This window comes from Mastigoproctus giganteus, chromosome 13 (assembly GCF_048544385.1).
Source record: "Mastigoproctus giganteus isolate SK-2022 chromosome 13, ASM4854438v1, whole genome shotgun sequence".
Lineage (NCBI taxonomy): Eukaryota > Metazoa > Arthropoda > Arachnida > Uropygi > Thelyphonidae > Mastigoproctus > Mastigoproctus giganteus.
The window spans coordinates 150,835,947-150,856,295 of record NC_143587.1 but is presented as its reverse complement, the minus strand read 5'-3'; the positions used below and the strand labels follow the sequence as shown (position 1 = coordinate 150,856,295).

The window sequence follows — 20,349 nt, the reverse complement described above, 5'->3', positions numbered from 1 at the left end:
TCCATCAGTGTGTTGCACAAGGTACACTCAATTCCAGTCTCCTAGTATCCAACCAGTAGGTTGTTGACATCACAGCATTTGTTGTCAATGGTGATCAGCAGTGAGGAGAGGGTCTCTTGGGTTGTCTGCCGTGGAACCCCCATATGCCTGAGTGTGTGCCACGTCATTTCGGATGCATCCATCATATTGTATTACGATGTCAACTATCGCACAGTGACCTGCCGTTGAGCCTGTACAATGCATGCATCCTTTGCTCACCATGAAATCTGCCTTGCATGATCCTTTACAGTTCGGTCAGTGGGAGGTGGTGTGACCTATTCAACACCATTCTTTTACACCTTAACCCACAATGGGCAGTGAGCAACTGACAAGACGTTTCTGATGTGGAAACACCTGACGCATGAACTCCCACAATCATGTCCTCTTGAAACTCTGTGAATTTCAAGACCAGATGCAAATTACTACTGCCCTAGCATATGAAGTTGTTCAGCTTTTTATACTTTGAGCTGCAGTATAGTCCATTACGGATGGGATGGTCATAAAATTCAGTGATCACTGTGCGTGTGTGTATTTTTTTTGATCTTAGAATATATCCAAGAATTTTTTGCACATACTTCTGAAACACCCTTTATAGATTTATGTTTGATTTTATATCCCTCTACTTTCTAGTGTTCACAATTTTTAGAATATGCCAGGCAAATTCCTTTAAATTTTGGTCTAAATATGGCAGTGAGCTCAAGTGTGTTCTTTAGACCTGCAGTTAGGGAAGAGTCCTCTTGTCATGTGATATCTGTGAGTGTTCATATTTTTGACGCCTACTTGTATAGCACCTAATGGAATTTAAAACCTAATGTGGCAGTTGAAATAATCATCCTTTACAATGACTAATAAATGGTGTATTGAAAATCAGGAAAATGTTTCGTGTTAGCATAAGATCTTTGATAATGATTTTTGACAAATCGAAAATTTACACCAACCCAAAACGCGTTAGACACTGATTTAGGGGTCATTATTTCTTCACCTCAGATGTTCAGGAGGACCAACGATTCTCTCTCCCTTTATTCCACCCCACCCCCTTTATAACACATTTTTATTTCTTTTTTGCTTATGTCAGCATGAAATAAACTTTCGATAAAATTTTGAATTTTGTCCTGATTTACAGCTTAGCCCAAAAATAAGTGTTCACTTTTAGCAATGAATTTTAGTAGACCTTGACTTTTCAACCATTATTTATCAATTTTCAGTGTTGAGGATTTCGGAATGCTGTTATTTCTCAACATTTTGAAAATTATGGCACACTGAATGTGCTCTGTCATATTCAGGAGACAGCAAACATGTTAAGCTGTAACAGTTGTGTTAATCTCAGATTTCAACGGTTGCTTTCTTTGACTGAGGCATGCTCGTTGAATAAGAAGTTTAGTCTTACAGCCTGAATAATGGACCTGTGCTTGTGCATAATATTGGCTGAATTGAAGTCTAGACTAAGGGCTATCCATTATAGGGTACTCTTTCCAGCAGAATCATACATGGGAGTGCCAGAATCATACATGGGAGTGCCATCACCCCATGTCATGGCTTAGATCACTCTAAGAATAATCCTCAATTTTTGCCTTCTTCTACTGATTCTTGCAAGGAGAAAATTCCCAATCCTGACATTTTATTATCTTGCTTACAACTACATGATATTAGCATTAGCAGAGGCATTTGATGCAAGAAAGCAAGCTTATGCAGCATCAGCAAAAAAAAAAAAAAAAATAAAATAAAAAATAAATAAAACATAACCACTTCCACTTCACCCCTCTGTTCGTTCGAAATACCTGTCCAGCTGAGCCTTAAACTTATTTAGGCTATCAACTTCCACGACTAGAGATGGAAGTCTATTCCAGCAACCAACCACCCGCTGGCTAAAGGCAAATCTAATCACGTCTATCCTACATCTGTCTTTCCTCAATTTGAATTTATGCCCTTTCAGGTGATTATTCTGAGCAAGAGGAAGAATCCCATCAGCATTGAGCATGCTCAAACCATTCAAGGCTTTATACACCTCAATCAGATCACCTCGCAGGTGCCTAGTCTCCAGACACTGTAATCGTCAAAACTTAAGCCTTTCTTTGTAAGAGCAACCCTGTGTTCCATTCACTAATCTTGTTGCCCTTCTCTGTACTCGTTCCAGCATCTCTACATCCTTCTTGAAATGAGGCCTCCAGACCTGTATACAGTACTCTAGGTGCGGTCTGACCATTGCCTTATACAAGGGAATAATCACCTCCTTATCCCTGATAGAAAAATTCCTATATATCATTGACAATACACCATGAGCTACTCTTGCAGCCCGTCTGCACTGTTCAGAAAACTTCATATCTGCCTGCACAACCACCCCCAGGTCCCTTTCATTCTCTACCACTGTTAGTGTAATACCACAGAGTTGATACATTGCTCTGGGGTTGCTGTTTCCCATATGTAGTACTTTACATTTGTCAACGTTAAACTTCATTTGCCACCTCTCAGCCCATCTGCTCTACCTTTCCAGATCCTGTTGCAACAGCATAGTGTCAATAGTGTCCTTGACAACCCTGCCAACCTTCGTATAACTGCAAACTTGGACATTAAGCTTGATTCATCAATATCATTTATAAATACAGAAAACAATAGTGGACCCAATACTGAACCCTGAGGGACTCCACTAATAACGTTAGTCCATGATGAGCAGTGTCCATTGATTACCACTCTCTGTCTTCTCCCCCTCAACCACCCCTTTACTGCCAGAGTTGAATACACCTCTGGAATTCCCCTCGCTGAATAACTCCTCATGTGTGAATGTCAATGCAAAATATTCATTCAGTTTGTTAGCTACCTGAGCAGGATCATCAACAGTTGACCCATCGATATCAAGTGGACCAATCTGATTCATCCCCTTCCTTCTAGAGTTTACGTAAGTAAAGAACTCTTTGATGTTTTTCTTTGCATCCCTTGCCAAAGATTCCTCGTAATCTGCCTTCGTCTGCCTAACCTCCTTTGTAACTTGGTTACAGATCAACTTGTATCTATCATAGGCTTCTGTCACGTGTTAATTTGTATGTATCCCATGCATTTTTCTTCTCTGCCATATGTCTCATTAGTTCATCTGACATCCATTTTGGCCTAAACCTTGAACAATATTTCTTAGTTGGTATGTAAAGCCTAGTAGCTTCCAAGATAAGTTCTTTGAATGCTTCCCATTTTGAATTTGCTGTTGGTAACATCATCAGTTGGTCCCACTGTATAGAATTTAAATACTGTCTCAGTCCATCGTGGTCGCCTTTACAAAAGCAATAACCCTTCCCTTTATCCCTAATGGTAGTTACCTCTTTGAGTAAATCCCACTTCAGCACACTGTGATCACTGCCACCTAGTGGTTCATTTACCTGCAGATTCTTAATGCACGAAGAATCACTACTGATAATCAAATGAAGAGTATTACTCCCTCTAGTTGCCTCCTGAACATGCTGATGTAGAAAACAATCATCCAATAAATCCACAAAAGCCTTGCTAGTGTGTGAGTGACCAGCCCCCAAATTCCAGTCAATATCTGGGAAATTAAAATCCCCCATTATAAGACTCTCTGATTTACTGGCCCACTCTATTTACACGTACAGTTTCTTATTATACTCATCAGAGTCATTAGGCTTATAGCACACTCCTACTCTCAATTTTGATCTCCCAATGGTTATGTCACACCAAACTGACTCGACACTGCACTGTCCAGCAATGTCGACTGGCTTCACGGATTTTATGTATTTCTTAACTAATAGCATAACCCCTCCTCCCTTCCTACCCCGGCAATCCTTTCTGTAGTCATTAGTAAAATAATAAGAGGAGTTTACTTCAATATAGTGCGTAGAACACTTCCGTATGATACCTTCCAGAAATTAAAACAGAAAAAACGAAAAAATCGACAACTTACCGGTACATTAGAGTAAAATATAAATAATTAAATAATCAATTTAACACAATTCAAATCAATTTAAAACAATTAAAAATCAAATTAACGCAATTAAAAGAATCTAACGAAAATATTCAAAACGATTTTCCTTTCTTAATTTTTTAATTTATCGTGAAGCTCCCTAACCCAAGAAAGGTATTTTTGTTTATTCGAATATCGAGATTTTAAGGAAAGCTTAACAATATTACGCGATGTCGCCAGTGTTAGTTGTTTTATGACTGAAATTTTTTTTTTTTTTTTTGATTTAAACTCACCCATAAAACAGGCATAAAAGAACTAACACTGGCGACATCGCGTAATATTGTTAAGCGTGCCTTAAAATCTCGATATTCGAATAAACAAAAATACCTTTCTCAGGTTAGGAAGCTTCGCGATAAATTAAAAAATTAAGGAAGGAAAATCGTTTTGAATATTTTCGTTAGATTCTTTTAATTGCGTTAATTTTATTTTTAATTGTTTTAAATTGATTTGAATTGTGTTAAATTGATTATTTAATTATTTATATTTTACTCTAATGTACCGTTAAGTTGTCGATTTTTTCGTTTTTTCCGTTTTAATTTCTGGAGGGTATCATACGGAAGTGTTCTACGCACTATATTGAGGTAAACCTACTCTTATTATTTTACTAATATTATTATCAACATAGAACATATTGAGTAGTACAGCTCTGATTCATACTATCTAATTAATTTTTAAACTCTTATTGACTATTTCATTCACTTCCTGTCTCTCCAGCAGTAAACAATCGATATACACACAACTATGGGATATTTTTTGAATGGCTTGGTACAAAATTACATTAAATCTACACTAAGGTACTTGGCCCAAAGTTAGCATATTTCTTTTCTAAAATATTGCCTTCAAAACAACATCGTTCCGAAGTTTGCCAGGGTGAATTTAAATCAAAAAATTTCAGGCATAAAACAACTAACACTGGCGACATCGTGTAATATTGTTAAGCTTGCCTTAAAATCTCGATATTCGAATAAACAAAAATACCTTTCTCAGGTTAGGAAGCTTCGTAATTTTTGCACCTTTTATGTTTAAGTGTATCCCATCCTTGTAGAAGCAGTCTCTCCTGTTAACAAGTACAGACCAGGCTGAAAAAAATTCTATCCCTTGAGCCCTGCACAATCCTTCCAGGGCCGAATTGATCGACAGGGCTCTCATCATATACTCCCTCCTATCGTGTCTGGGCAGAATTGCAGACACTTTCAAATTCAACCCTAATTCACGGCTTTTTTTCAACAGTGACCTGTACTTGTTAAGTAATTCCGCCGGTCTCCTACTCTTAATATCATTAGTGCCAATGTGTACAACTATATCACCTTTTGTGCCCTTAAAAGATGTATCCGCTCTACAACATCATCAACCTTTGCCCCTGGCAGACATACCCTGGTCCTGTTCCACCTATCCTTTTTACGAAGCATGTTTCCCGTTTCCCTGACAATAGAGTCACCAACAACTACTAGTTCCTTTGGGACCAGCGCATTCTGCCTTGGGGGCTGCCGCTGTGTTGTGCGATGACCAAGTGCAAGCTCTGGCATTGGTGTGGGCAGCTGAGAGCTTGATGGGCCCCTCACTTTTAATCCTTCGAGGGCATCCACCCTGTCCTTCAAGCTCTCATATAGGCCCATAACAATGCTGAGTTGTCGCCTGATTTCCTTACACTCCTTGCATCGCACACACAGAAAGACATCCCCCATGGCAGTATCATGTCCCGTACTTGACTGCTCCACAAACATCAAGCAAGTAGTGCATTTTAATGGGCTGTGATTCAGAGAGCAACTGGCCCCCTCAGTTCACCCCTGAGCCACAGCACTCCCATTAGCTTGAGCCTTTTGCTTTGCTGCTCGTCAGAGTCATGATTTCGATTTAATTTCAATAAAATTTCAATTTCAGTACAAAATTAAAACCCTAAACTTATTTCTTAACACAGTTATAACGCTATATTTATGTTTTAGTATCGAGTGTTATCTACGAAATCCCTTCATATAACTTCCGTATCAAGTTAAGTATTAATTATTTATTTTTTACTAATTTTTTATGTTACGTAACCCAAGTCATTATATGTATAATTAAAAGTACAATTTAATTGACAATGAAGTTCAACAAGATTAATTATCTGATTAATTGACAATATTGTGTACTATACTATACTATATTAAGCTTATGCTATCTATTTCGAGATATTTTGTATCGCGTTACAATGGCGGCAATTACGAACGGTAAACACGTGGATTTGATACCCTTTCCGATACTAAGTAATATCTACAAAATCTCTATCTAAGTTACTTTAATCTAAGTATCGTAAATAAGAATATAATACTACTCTAGAAACTAAGTTAATATGCCAATTTAAGCTAATAAAACAGAAAATAAATCAGAAAAAACTTCTCTGTTCCAGGAGCGGTAAAAATGTACGTCTGCACAGGATACTCTTGTTCTCAAATTCCCATCTTTTGATTTCAAAGCTGGATATCATGTAATTGTAAGCAAGGTAAAAACAAATTTTTTTTTTGGCAAAACAAACAAACAAACAAACAAAAAAAAAAAAAAAAAGTTTTTTTTTTGCAAAGAATTTCCCCCAGAAAATAGAAGGAAAACAGGAGAGTTTTTAGAACAAGCAGAAATTTTTTTTTAAAGGCCATACTATTCTAGAAAGTAAATTTCTAGCAACATATATCTGGCTGGTACCCAGGTGGACAGCCCTGCCGTCCCCTCCTTTGCTAAGCCACTGCTTGGAAGTCAAGGGTACTCTAAAGCTTCACTAGAAAGAGAAGATCTGAATTCAGTCCTTATTTCACCTGGTTGAATATTCTCTCATACTCAGCAATGCTACAAGGAATTATTAAAATGACATGAATGGCTTGGGATAACTTGTTATATTTCAAGCTTCCTTCTGCACTTGTCAGTTCTCCAACCAATGACCACCATACATAAATTCTTTCTTGTTTTATAATAGCAATCTGGTAGATTCTCACGCTGAATCTATTTCTTTATCTTTGTTGATACTGAGAAGTACTGGAAATTTTGTCTCTCCCAGCAATAAATTAATTTCGATTTGGTTTAAAAAACCTTCTCTTAACAGTGCTACTGATGAAAGAATGGAAATTCTGTCATTCAGTAGTGCATAAAGTTAAATAATATTTAGCTTAATGCTTCTGAAAGCTGACTTGAGCAACTTTCAACTGCTATAAGGAAACATATGGATTAATAAAGTCATACAGCTTCTGCTAATATGAGTGTATTAAATATTTGAAGTTCTAATGCTGCACTCACCTCAATGACATTATAAACTATAAAAATGTGCTTTTTTTTTCATGCGTATAAAACATGTAATATAATCATCCATCAATCTATTTTGAAATTTATGACATTGTCTCTGCACTCATTTTTTACTGGTCCAAGGGACATCCACAAAATGCATTCCATGAAGATGCTGTTTCAATTTTCCAAATAAATAAAAGTCAGGTGGGGCCATATCAGGTGAATAAGGTGGATGTGGCAAAGACTAGACAGCAACTCAACAGTGGCCAAACAGTTTGGCCACTATTGTTCTGTCAGTTCACATCTGGAGGGTGAGATGTCACCCTGCCACACTCCTTGGGACAGTATTCCTTGTCGCAGCTAGCAATAGCATTAGTAGCGGCATATGATGCAAGAAAGCAAGGTTATATAACAAAAGCGAAAAACAAAAAAAACAACAACAAAAAAAAAAAACCCTTCCCATTTCACCCATCCAATCACTCCAAATGTTTGTCTAGTTCTGCCCTGAACTTATTTAAGTTGTTGACCTCCACTACAAACTTCCATCTGTTGTAGTGCAACAGACTAAAGGCGAATTTTCACACATCTATTCTATAAATGTCTTTCCTCAATTTGAATTAATGTCCCCTCAGGTGAGTAATATGAGTAAGAGGAAGAATCCCATTAGCACTGAGCTTGCTCAAACCATTCATGGTCTTATACACCTCAATTAGATCACCTCACAGGTGCCTAGTCTCCAGAAGCTGAAATTTACAGAACTTAAGCCTTTCTTGGTAACACAAACCCTTTGTTCCACTCACCAATCTCGTTGTCCTTCTCAGTAGTCGTTCCAGCAGCTCTATATCCTTCCTAAAATGAGGCCTCCAGACTTGTATACAGTACTCAAGGTGTGGTCTGACCATTGCCTTATGCAAGGGGACAATCACCTCCTTATTCCTGCTAGTGAAATTTCTGTATATCATTGACAAGATGCCATGAGATACTCTTGCAGTCTGTCTGCACTGCTCAGAAAACTTCATATATGACTGCAATTATTCCCAGGTCCTTTTCATTCTCCACTACCTTGAGTGTAGTACCACCACCCAGTTGATAAGTTACCCTGGGTTTACTGCTACCTGCATGCAGTACTTTACATTCGTCAATGTTAAACTTCAGTTGCCACCTCTCACCCCATTTGCTCAACTTTTCCAGATCCTGTTGCAGTAGTGTACTATCATTACTGTCATTCACATCATCTGCAAACTTACACATTAATCAATACCACTGATAAGACCTTCATCAATATCACTGATAAATACCGAAAACAACCATGGGCCCAACACCAAACCCTGGGGGACTCTAATAATAACATTAGTCCATGAAGAGCAGTATCCATTGATAACCATTCTCTATCTTCTCCCACTCAACCATCCTTTTATCCATTATAGCAACTTGCCCTTAATGCCATACTGCTCGATTTTGTACAGCAGCAGTCTTCTATGTCTCACAGTATCAAAAGCTTTTCTAAAATCCAAGTATATGATATCAAAATTGTTTTTGCATCCAGTTTCCTTTGTGACCATATCACAGTATCCAAACAAATTTGTCAGACTAGACTTCCCCTTAACAAACCCATGCTGTGTCTGAACTATAACTGCAGTCTTGCCCAGATGATCCTGCATTGCTTCCTTAACCTGTGACTCCATTATTTTCCCTGGAACAGAAGTTGGACTAACAGGTCTGTAATTACTCGTGTCAGTCTTTGATTCCCCCCTTTAGCTGCTTGATGTTTTCTCTTAACTTGGTTAATTGATCAACGTAGTATCTCCCCATCATAGTTTTATTATTCTTTTCAAGGAAATCAAGGAGCAGTATTCCCAGAAGACTGCCAACAGAACCTTCCTAGCGGAGGCTTGCACTTTGAATTTTTTTGGAGTGGGTTACCCAGTGTTTCCACTGCACGGTGACAACTTTAGATTCTGGATGAAAGTAGTGAACACCCAACTTTCATCAGCAGTAACAATTCTAGCAAAAAACTCTTCTTTGTTTGGGGTGGCACGTTACAGAAGAGACCTGGTGATGTTCACTAACCTCTATGTGACTGTCACTCAGCATTTTCGGAACCCACTGACAAGACACCTTTGTCATGCATAGCCTCATGTACAATGGCATGCAATGCCCCAGGGTTAATCTTTACTTTATTAACAATCTGTTCAATGTTCATTTCACTGTCTTCCATAACTAATTTATGCACCTTGTTTACATTTCCTCATTTTTGGCTATTTCTGGCTGCCAAGTCCACAGGTCATCTTTGATACTCTCTCAGATGTACTTAAATTTAATGAACACCTCTGGATTGTACGCTCTGATGGATATTGTTCATCCATACACATTGTTCAAATACTGAACAATTTCAGGTCATTCCATAGTCTCTTTTGTTATGAATTTTATATCTGCTTGCTGCTCAAAATTTTCTATTTTTGGCCTAACTGTCAGCAGACTTCAGAACCACACCTGCCACAAAGAAATAGAATAAGTTATATGGCTGAAATATTGTACAGATACAATAGTACCATAATCCTTGTCAAACAATAAGGGTTTGTTTGACAAGGATTATGGCCTTTACTAATTTATGAACAGGAGGGTGGTGTTTTGGCTTATATTTCTAAACTCCATCAGTAACATGGTTAGAGGAGTTGAAAACTCATAATATATTTTATTTGAAAATCAATCTTTAATAATATTGGTTTTTAATAAATTTTAAGTTCTTTTATTAATCTTTACCGCTTTCTAAATTGAGGGAGGGTACCATCTTTGAACCACAATGACTTCATTGCATTAGACTGAAAAAACCTGCAGTATAAAAGTTTTTTTTTTTTTTTTTATGACTAACTGAAAAATTATGACAAACTAATCTCAGCTATTTATCACTGCCGTATTCATTAATGAAAATAATGAATCAAACCTGATATTGAATTGAAAAGGTTTTCCTCAAGTATAATTTGTAAAATCTTTTTTTCCCATATAATTTTTATAGCAATATTAATACTTGCACTTTTTATAAAATTAGAGAACTATGTAAATATTTTGATACTCACATGTGGATAGTCTCGGCCCAGCAAACATGATAAATTCCACTCAGTTTCTGGCAGTGCCTCTTCAATAAATTTTGACTTCTGCTGAACATCTGGGTGCCAGTGAGATTGTAGAGACTGTGGATTAAAAAAAAAAAAAAAAAAAAATATATATATATATATATATATATATATATAAGATCCATAAGTTACTATGATGGTTAAAAAGAAATTAAGACAATTTACATAATTGATGATTATTACCAACTTGTTCAAATTATTACAAATAACTAGTCTTAATGATCTGTCAAATACAAATGAATAAATGTTCGTTGGGCATTTTTTTTTTTTTTTGTTGAAAGAAAATGCTAAAATGGCTATATAATAATAATAATAAAAAAGCCTTCCACTAGATGTTAAAGGCCAGTTTAACAATTAGTGCCCTCCTCATCACAATCAAGACAATACAAAAATCATCAGGGTGCATTATTCATTTAAAAGCCATAAAACATTTTTGTTTCCCAGGATATGGCAAATATCTGGGTGCTGTTCAATGTTGCAAAGCTGATAACTTTGGGGCTTGATCTTTGGCAAAGCTTAGAAATTGCAGGATTTCATGTGGTGATAGAAAATAATAAATAAATAAATAAAATAAGAATATTAAAAATCTGCATTTGTATACTTCAGCTCATTGCACAGTGGTGCACACTGTTACCTATATTGAGGGAAAAGCAACCTATAGTACAGGGAAAATGTTCTGTACAGTACAAAAAAAAAAAAAAAAAAAAAAGGAAAAACCCTTCAAAGGTAATGTGGAATGATGAGTGACTAAAATAACACTATGTTTCACCTGGAGAACTGCACATTAAACAATTTACAGAAAACTAACTATTACTTTATTTCCATATGGGATCCAGTCTTTCAATATGTAATTTATTTATTAGTCCATCTATCCCCCCCCCAAGCTATTTTAAACCAGGGGTTGAGAAGCCTTGGTTTAAATTTATGAGGTGAGGTGAAAAGACAAGAAAAGGAGGGAGTTTATTTCCTGCACTTGATCAATTAATTATAACCCAGAAAGACTATGCAGAGCTCATGGAGTAAAATATTTTTCAGCATATTTTTGTAGTTTTCTATTAATTAAACTCATTTACTTCGAATAATCCATTTCCAAAGGATGCTATTTTATAAAAATTCTTCGGTGCCATTTTTCTGTATCAATCCCCATAATGAAGGATAAAAATAAAGAATAAATCCACTTATGCAAAATAAACAATTGAATTTCACAATCAAACAATATTCTTGCAGATAGAGCATAAAATTTCTCAAGGGTTAGTAACTAGAAAATAAGTCAAGTTTTAGGAACACCAATAAATTTACCTTAAGTTCCCAAAGAGAACTTTCCATGGCTCGGCATTTGGCTGGATCACTTTCTTCCATATCATAGGGATCAGAATAAAATCCTAAAAATCCAAATAAAACTGAAATATTACTAAACTTCATATAACTTAAATGACTTCATATAACTTAAATGGTAAAATAAATTTTGATTTATTACTTTTTGAGCTGTCTTGCATAAAACGTCTATAGTAATCTACTGTAAATGAGTATTTCTATCAATCAATAGTATTAAAATACATGGTCTTGACATGTGCTCCTACTGGGACCTATAGCAGTCTGAAGAGCCATAGATAAGTCCTGCAGTGTGTCCTCACAGAACAAACTGTCTGTACAGCTAAGCAGTCAAATGCAAGGGCACAAAAGTGCATGTGCTTTTAGTGACCATTAGAGTATAATGTTCTTGTGAACTTCTCTAACCTTGCAGTTATACCAGAGGGTAAACAGAAAATTTAAATGCAATACTACTGTAACTTCTCTGATGTTTTGGTAACAGGTTGTAAGTATGCTGATACAAGCTAATGAATAATAGTATGATCCTAACAAATCACGGAAACTTACAATTACAAACCAAACATATCTATTCAAAGAAATTATAGAGCGGTGGCTCACCTTCAATCATGATGACTACTTCAGTGCATCAAAGAAGCCCTGCTAATTTTTGGTAGAAAACTGGTGACAGTGTGCTCCTCTAATGAAGAAGGCTGTCATAGAATTGTAATTTTGCATTCCAATTCATCCAAAAATTTTCAACTGGGTTGAGGTCAGGGTTCAGTTTTGATCACTGCATTCATGATCTTTGCTTTGTGACATTGAGCTTGTGCTGAAAAGTGTGTCAATGTTATTTCTGGATGTCCATTTCTACAGTAATCATCCCCCCCCCCCATCAAACTGCATTAGCTCTTTCTGTAACCTCATCATGAATTGAAATCTGGACTCATTTCTTTCACAGGCCAAAATATAACTATATTTATTATTAAGATGCAATTCCTTGCAATCAGAGCTGTATCCCATGACTTCTGGCAATACAGCATTTGTTAATACATTTCTCAAACAGCTTTGCTGTTTCTGTTCTCTAAGGAAAAGAACTTTTAATGAGAGGCTATTTGCTCATACCAATCTCCTGGGCTTCTAATAAAATAAACAAACTGTTAGACAAAAATGATTCACACAGACAAGACCAATAGACATTACAGAATTTTGTGGCATCTGGTAAAACAAGTTTGTCTAAAATTATGATTTTATTAGTGTAATTTTTTGCCTTATATTACATAGATTGATTTTTTGTGGGATTATTTTGTTATAATATGAGGTTTATTTATCACATTAACTACATGTCTATAAATAATACTGTAGTTAATATGATAAAAGATTAAGTATTAAAACCAGATATGCATAAAATTTTATCGGTGATACATGTGAACTCAAACTTTGGAAATGAACCTTCCAAAATACCATTCTTTTTTCTATTATTATTACAATTTTATATAAAATAAAATTTTATATTAAATTAAAATTTAGTTTAGTGATGTTACTTTCAAGAATAAGCTCTGATTAAGCACTGATCAGTCTTGTCTGTGTACAAACAGTAAAAGACACTTTTCTGGGCTGAGGAGAAGGGTGCTTGTACTAAGCAAAATTCTTCACAACTGCCACCACATTGAGGGGAGAAAAGCATGTTGCAAGTTTGTGAAAAAATAAGTATACTGTACAGTATTTAAAATAAGTGCTGTAATATAAATATATTCATAATCCATCTCAAGTGTTTGCAGTGGTGAATTTGGTGTTATGGTGCTTTCAAAAAAAAATGTAGTTCTTGAAGAAGCAGTAGACTTGAATAAGATATCAATTTTAAGCTAGTGTGGCCTTGCTTTGTTTGCATATAACAATTTCCAACATAAGGCTGCATAGTGTTATTGTTTTTATTGTTGTTGTTATTGTTTTAATTCTGTTTTTAAGTCATTATCATAATGACAGCATTAAAAAACTCACCTTCCTTCCTTACCGTTATGAACCAACCAATGATGACTCAAAAGTTCCTGTTTGGACCCTTGGTTAAACAGTGATTCTATACGGGAGAACTCATATGATGAGCATTGGGTAATGTGCACTTTCCTGTATGCAATTTATTTTTAACCAGTTTTTAATACCCACATCCATCTATTTTTAATCAATCTCATTCATTAACATATAAGCAGTTGGAAGGTAAGTTCCAGAATGTTTGGTTTCTGATCTTTTTGTCATTTCAACCTTGGAACTTAAGGTTATCCATAACATAGGGATGGAATACTTAAATAGAAGGGATGTAAGAATATATTTGTTGATGCTATCAAAGCAGTTTTAGATGGGTTGGGATGGGGAATACACTAACTAATAGTCTGCTGTAGTTAGAGGTGAAACTGATTCTTGCATGACTTCTATTGGGACATACAGTAGCCAGGAAAACAAGTGTGGGAGATTACAAGGTCTGCCAGTGGCCCTCACAACAAGCAATTACATGGAATTTGTTAAGGTTACTAGGGCACATATACATGGTACCTGAAAAGGAAAAAAAAAAAAAAAAAAAAAAAGTCCATAACTTTGATCTGACTTAAAATAATAGATGTAGTTTTCACCAATACAGAGAATAAATCAAATGCAGTTGAACTTGGCTGTAACGAGCAAAAAGCCATAATGATTTGAATATACGAGTAATCCCATACAATTGCTCACTGTTATAATGAGCATACTACACAAATATACTGAACAAATTTTGGTAACTGCAAACATTCTTAATTGCTTGGGTAGTTGGAAAAAAATCCCAATTCTTGGAAAAGATGAAAATGAAAAGGGCGACTTAGCTTTATGACCACCTGCATCGGATTTGTGGCTGGTTTATGACCTTGTCCTCCGGGGACGGGGGCACGATAGTGCATTGGTGTTCCATTTTTTTGCATTACCTTATTTACAGATTGTCTTGTATTTGCTGAACCATAAATTTATTTTGGAAACGGGACTTCAAAGAACTTTGTATGCATTTCGGGAGGAATGTTGTATACATTTTGGGACTTCTAGGAACGTATGCAGATCGCTTTATCATTTTAAAGTAAAATCAGTTAGAAACAAACCCTTCCTTTGGAAACATGTCACTAACAAAAGAAAGTGTCTCTCGATTTGCGAAAAAGTCAAAATTATTCATGAGTTAGAACATGGTACAAAAAATGTTGAAGTGCGTAAAAAGTTTTCTCTGTCCTCTTCAAGTATATCGCCATTGTGGAAGAATAAAGATGTTTATATATTGGCACTGGAAAAGAACATAAACGAAAAAAAAAAAAAAAAAAATTTAGAAAGTGCTTGGTTACAAATATTGATGAAGCACTGCTTCAATGGTTCACCACACAAAGTGCTGAATTTTCAATAGATGGTCCGATCTGGAAGGCTCAAGTGGAAAAATTTGCTAAACAATTTGGACATGACGATTTTGTGTGTAACAACGGTTGGCTGGATCAATTTAAAAACTGACATAACATCGTTTATGCAAAAATTAGTGGAAAATCTGGATCTGCAGATCCAATAATGGCAAATAAATGGATTGACTGTGTTTAGGTAGAAACCGGAAAAGATTTCAATGACGAAGACATCTACAATGCCGACAAAACAGGACTTTTTATAATTTGACACCTGACAATACATTTAAATTCAAAGGGAAAAAATGTGTTGGTGGAAAAAAACAAAGGTTCGCTTGATGGTGCTCGTATGTGCAAATATGACAGAAATTGACAAAAAAAAAAAAAAAAAAAAAAAACATGTTTGTTATCAGAAAATTATTAAAACCTTAGTGTTTCAAAATGTAAGGAAACTTCCTGTGGATTACATTGCAAACATGGTACAAAAAATGTTGAAGTGCGTAAAAAGTTTTCTTTGTCCTCTTCAAGTATATCGCCATTGTGGAAGAATAAAGATGTTTACATATCGGCACTTTGGATATTTTTCGGCAATAAGTAAATGATTAAAATAAGGAATTATTCAAAAAGAAGAAAAATATCTTATTGTTAGTTGATAGCTGTCCTGCACATCTCCAGATTCAAAATTTGTCCAACATTAAGCTAGTGTTTCTGCATCCCAATGCAACATCAATTTTACAACCAATGGACGTAGGTGTAATCAAGAGTTTGAAAGGATTATATAAAATATTTCTAGTTCTACATCTAATCAGTCAACGAAAACAGACACTTACTGAGTCTATATCATGGATTGCATGCTATAAATTTATCGAATGGTGCATGGAACAACGTTACATCGACAACCATATCGAATTGCTTCAAGAAATCGAAATTAAATTCAAATGAAATTTCAATTGTAGATGAAGAAGATGGAAATGAAGAAAACAACCTACCATTATCCAAATGGTTGCTACGTAACAACGTTGTAGATTTTAACCAGATAACATCGATAGAACAAGTACAGAGAAGGGCAACAAATTAGTGAATGGAACAAAGGGGTGCTCTTACAAAGAAAGGCTTAAGTTTTGCAAATTACACTGTCTGAAGACTAGGCACCTGTGAGGTGATCTGATTGAGGCGTATAAAGCCTTGAATGGTTTGAACATGCTCAATGCTGATGGGATTCTTCCTCCTGCTCAGAATAATTGCCTGAGATGACATAAATTCAAATTGAGGAAAGACAGTTGTAGGATAGATGTGCAGAAGTTTGCCTTTAGCCAGTGTGTGGTTAGTTGCTAGAACAAACTTTCATCTGTCGTTGTAGAAGTTGATAGCTTAAATAGATTCAAGGCAGAACTAGACAAACATTTGGAGCGAGTGGATGGGTGAAATGAGAAGGGTGTGTGTTTTTTTTTTTGGCTGATGCTATATAAGCTTGCTTTCTTGCATCATGTGCCTTTGCTAATGCTAATCAATTTGTATAAGTCGATGACAACTTATTAACTAGTGGTCTTCCTACAGAGAGTGACACTGTAGATGCTGTGCTCAACAAAGCCGATAATGACGATGATTGTGATGATGATATGATGACAATTGAAAGTGAATTAAAATCAGTGCCGACAATCTCACAAGCTCGGGGTGCAATGGACACATTAGTTCATTTTTTGAAGGAACTGAGGCAAGTAATGAGACTGTTAACACGTTGAGTATTTTAATGGGAAACTTAAGAAATATCAAAGTGAAATCTTTAAAACAAACATCAATTTTAAGATTCATAAATAAAGACTAATTGAAATCGTGTTTATTATTAAATAGTATTGTTTTTAATTACAGAGAAATAAATTGTGTTTAGTATTATGTGTATGGTTTTAAAATTAGACAAATAAATTATGTTTAATATTAAGTGCACTGTAGTTTATACAAGCATATTAATACAAATAATATGTAGGTATATATACATGTATACACTTATATATATTTTTTTTCTTTCTAATATTTCTTTTGTTTTTTGAATCTATCTTTTTATCAAATTATTGAGAATTTAAAAAAATAGGAGGTAAGGTTAACTCATCACTGATATAGCGAGTAACGGTTATAAGAAGGAAATTTTGTTGGTCTCTTGATGCTTGTTAAACCAAGTTCGGCAGTAGTTTGTTTTCCATGTAATTCAAAAATCACTGGTTTGAAGGTAATGCCACAGCAAGCCATAAAAGAAAATGGCTATTATTTAAAACAAAGAGTAATCTTTTGTGGATTGCTGCCTTGAATTTACCAATTCGGGTTCATTACTGGACATTTAGAAAGGATCCACTAAATCTTCCAATCTTATATGTGTGATGGAAAAAGTTCAAGGATACAACTGGAAGTTTATGAATAATAAAGGTAGCAGAAGGCCTCAAGATGCCTGTTAAGGTCAGGAGAACATTGGTAATGCACTCCATCAAAGGCCAAATTGAATGTCAATTCAATGCACTTCATGAGATATTCAAATTCCAAAATCAGTGGTACACAATGTCATTCATAAAAGGATTCAATCGTTTGTCTATGAGTTTCAAATGGTGCAGTAGCAAACATACTGGCCTGTTAATTGAAGACAAGTTTCCTACAAAAAGTGTGCTTTTCCTAATGATGCAATGTTTAATGGAAAATTAAATTGGTATAATATTTGCATATGGGAGTCTGAGACCCCACACTGCACGAAAAAATGCATGATAGTCCAAATGTAAGGTAGGGTGTGGCCTTTGTCATAAGTAGTAGGGAAAATCATGGAGACAATGACCAAGGGTGAAATTCAGGTACATTTAGATAGAAATGGAATTCTGAAAGATACTCACAGCATGGTTTTTTCTGTAAAGGAAAAATCATGTTTAACTATTTTGACAGGGTCACACAAGAGCTGGACTTGGGGAATAATTTCCAAATAGTTTATTTTGATTTCAGCAAAGCATTTGACTCAGTCCCAAATGAGCAGTTACTCTATAAGGTTGGAATCAAAGGGAAAATCCTTAGATGGCTTTAGGGCAGGAGGCAGAGGGTTGTGATAAATGGTTATTCCTCAGATTGAGTTGATGTAAGAAGTGGGGTTCCCCAAGGATCAGTATTAGGACCACTGTTGCTTTTGATTTTCACAAATGACATCGATGAAGGGATAGAGGGCATAATGTCTAAATTTGCAGATGATGTAAATATTGGTAGAGTAGTTAATGATCACTGCCAAGCAGAGCTTCCTCAGAGTGACCTAGACAGACTTCAGAGATGGTCAGAAAACTGGCAGCTATGCTTTGATCTAGCGAAGTGTAAGGTATTGCACCTGGGGAACAGAAACCTTAAAATAACTTATACACTTGGCAGAGTTGAACTAAAGCCGATTGTGGAGGGAAGGGACTTGGGTGTTACGATATGGTCAGACATGAAGTTCTCCAAGCGTTGTAGACTGGTTGCAAGGAAGGCCCATGGTGTCCTATCAATGATTTATTGAACAACTGCGAGTAGAGATAAGGATATCATAATCCTATTATATATGGCTATTGTTAGACCACGCTTGGAATACTGTGTTCAAGTATGGATACCGCACCTAAAGAAAGACATTGTGCTTTCTTGAGAGGGTCCAAAGACTGGTAACTTACTTGGTGAGATCAGCAAAAGGGCGTCCATATGAGGAAAGACTTCTAATGTATGGGTTGCAGAGCTTGGAAACTAGGCACCTCAGAGGAGACTTGACTGAGGTGTTAAGGGTCTGAGAGGCATTAAGTAAAATATGAATGAGGATGAAATTTTCACGGTTATAAATTATTCTAGAACTAGTGGAGATTGGGTTGCAGGAAGTTTTATTTTAGCCTGCGAATTATAAATTGCTGGAATAAGTTATAAAAAGGGCGGTAGAGGCTGATAGGTTGGGGTAATTCAAAGGTCAGCTGGATAATTACCTATGGGAGGAGGGAAATGCATAGGGTGTCTATTTCCTTTCCTCTTATTAATTATTCATTTATTTTTAATTTTCTTCTTCTTATTATTATTTTGGCTGGTGCAACATAAAACCATACTAATATTAATAATCAGATTACTGTTCCATTGTTTTCCGAAGTCAATTAAGAACAATTTATCTTGATATTTTAGAGAATTAAGTGCCACAACTGGAGGAATATCAAGTGAATATTTTCTTCCACAGGATGTTGTTGTTATTTGGCTTTTAGGAGCATTAGCAACTAAGGCCATATTGCTCCGGGGATATGCGGTGGTCACGGGCTCGAACCCCAGTCTAATCAAGAAGCGTGTGCTACGCACTGCTACTCCTGCCCACCTGGCTACGGAGGCGCCTATTCCACAGGATGGGACCTTACTAAATGGTATTGTGCTGTACTTAACGCAGCTTTTTTTCCCAAATCTCTGGAATGATCATGGTGGCTGAATGGCTGACTCGGTTACTTGACATAACTCCACTTAATTTTTTCTTGAGGAGTTATGTTATGGATAAAGTATTCACAATAGCAGTACCTGATTTGCCAATCTTAAAGACAAGAATAACCGAGGCAAGCTCTTCAATTTCAACGGAACTGCGGAGCAATATATTGCTGGAGGTCAAGTACAGATTTGATATCCTCAGAACTACAACAGAAGCACACGATCAAGTTTATTGATGTATATAAAAACTTTCTGAGTTATTATTTGCTGCCTGTCTGTTGTGAAAACAGTTAATGTAAATATGCATCTGTTCAAAAGTTATATAATTTTCTAATAATAATTTTTTTTTTATTTTATACTGTACATGCTAGTACACTAATGCTAGGAGTGTAGTAAATAAATTTGGAGAATTTGAAGTATTGGTTAGGCCAGTAGTTTTTGACGGTTTTTTAATAATGGCAATCTTAAGTAATTTATTTTATTTTTTGGCCCTCCTATTAAATTTTCTACCTGTTATCTGTCTGATATATATCTATCTGATTCTCTCACTGTAAATCCCCGCTATTCGCAGGGGTTATGTTCCTGAGAAATGCCGCGAATACCAAAAACACGAATACTGAGCTATGGCTCCCATAGTAATAAAGGGGTTCCGTTTCAAAGTATGAAATATATAAAAACTAGTCTAAAATTTTGTCTATGTATGTATTATATGTACCTTCATAATATGACTATGTACATAGACTACATAAGTGTTCATAAAGGAGTTTTGCATTTTCACGAATGATGAGTGAACTTAAGGGAATTTTATTTTGAGTTCGGTCTT

The 20,349-nt window shown here is 35.7% G+C and overlaps 1 protein-coding gene across 4 annotated transcripts in view; it reads right to left on the bottom strand.

The window, feature by feature from the left end:
* LOC150076519 (nucleolar complex protein 4 homolog B-like) overlaps nt 1-20,349 on the bottom strand; it is a 249,639-nt gene that overhangs the window by 30,279 nt on the left and 199,011 nt on the right. For all 4 annotated transcript variants that reach the window (XM_090387058.1, XM_090387056.1, XM_090387057.1 and 1 more), the window contains 2 exons: nt 11,686-11,768; nt 10,330-10,443 (listed from right to left, as the gene is read on the bottom strand). In XM_090387058.1, the coding sequence (XP_090243184.1) occupies nt 10,330-10,443; nt 11,686-11,768 (197 nt within the window). The remainder of the gene's footprint in view (nt 1-10,329; nt 10,444-11,685; nt 11,769-20,349) is intronic.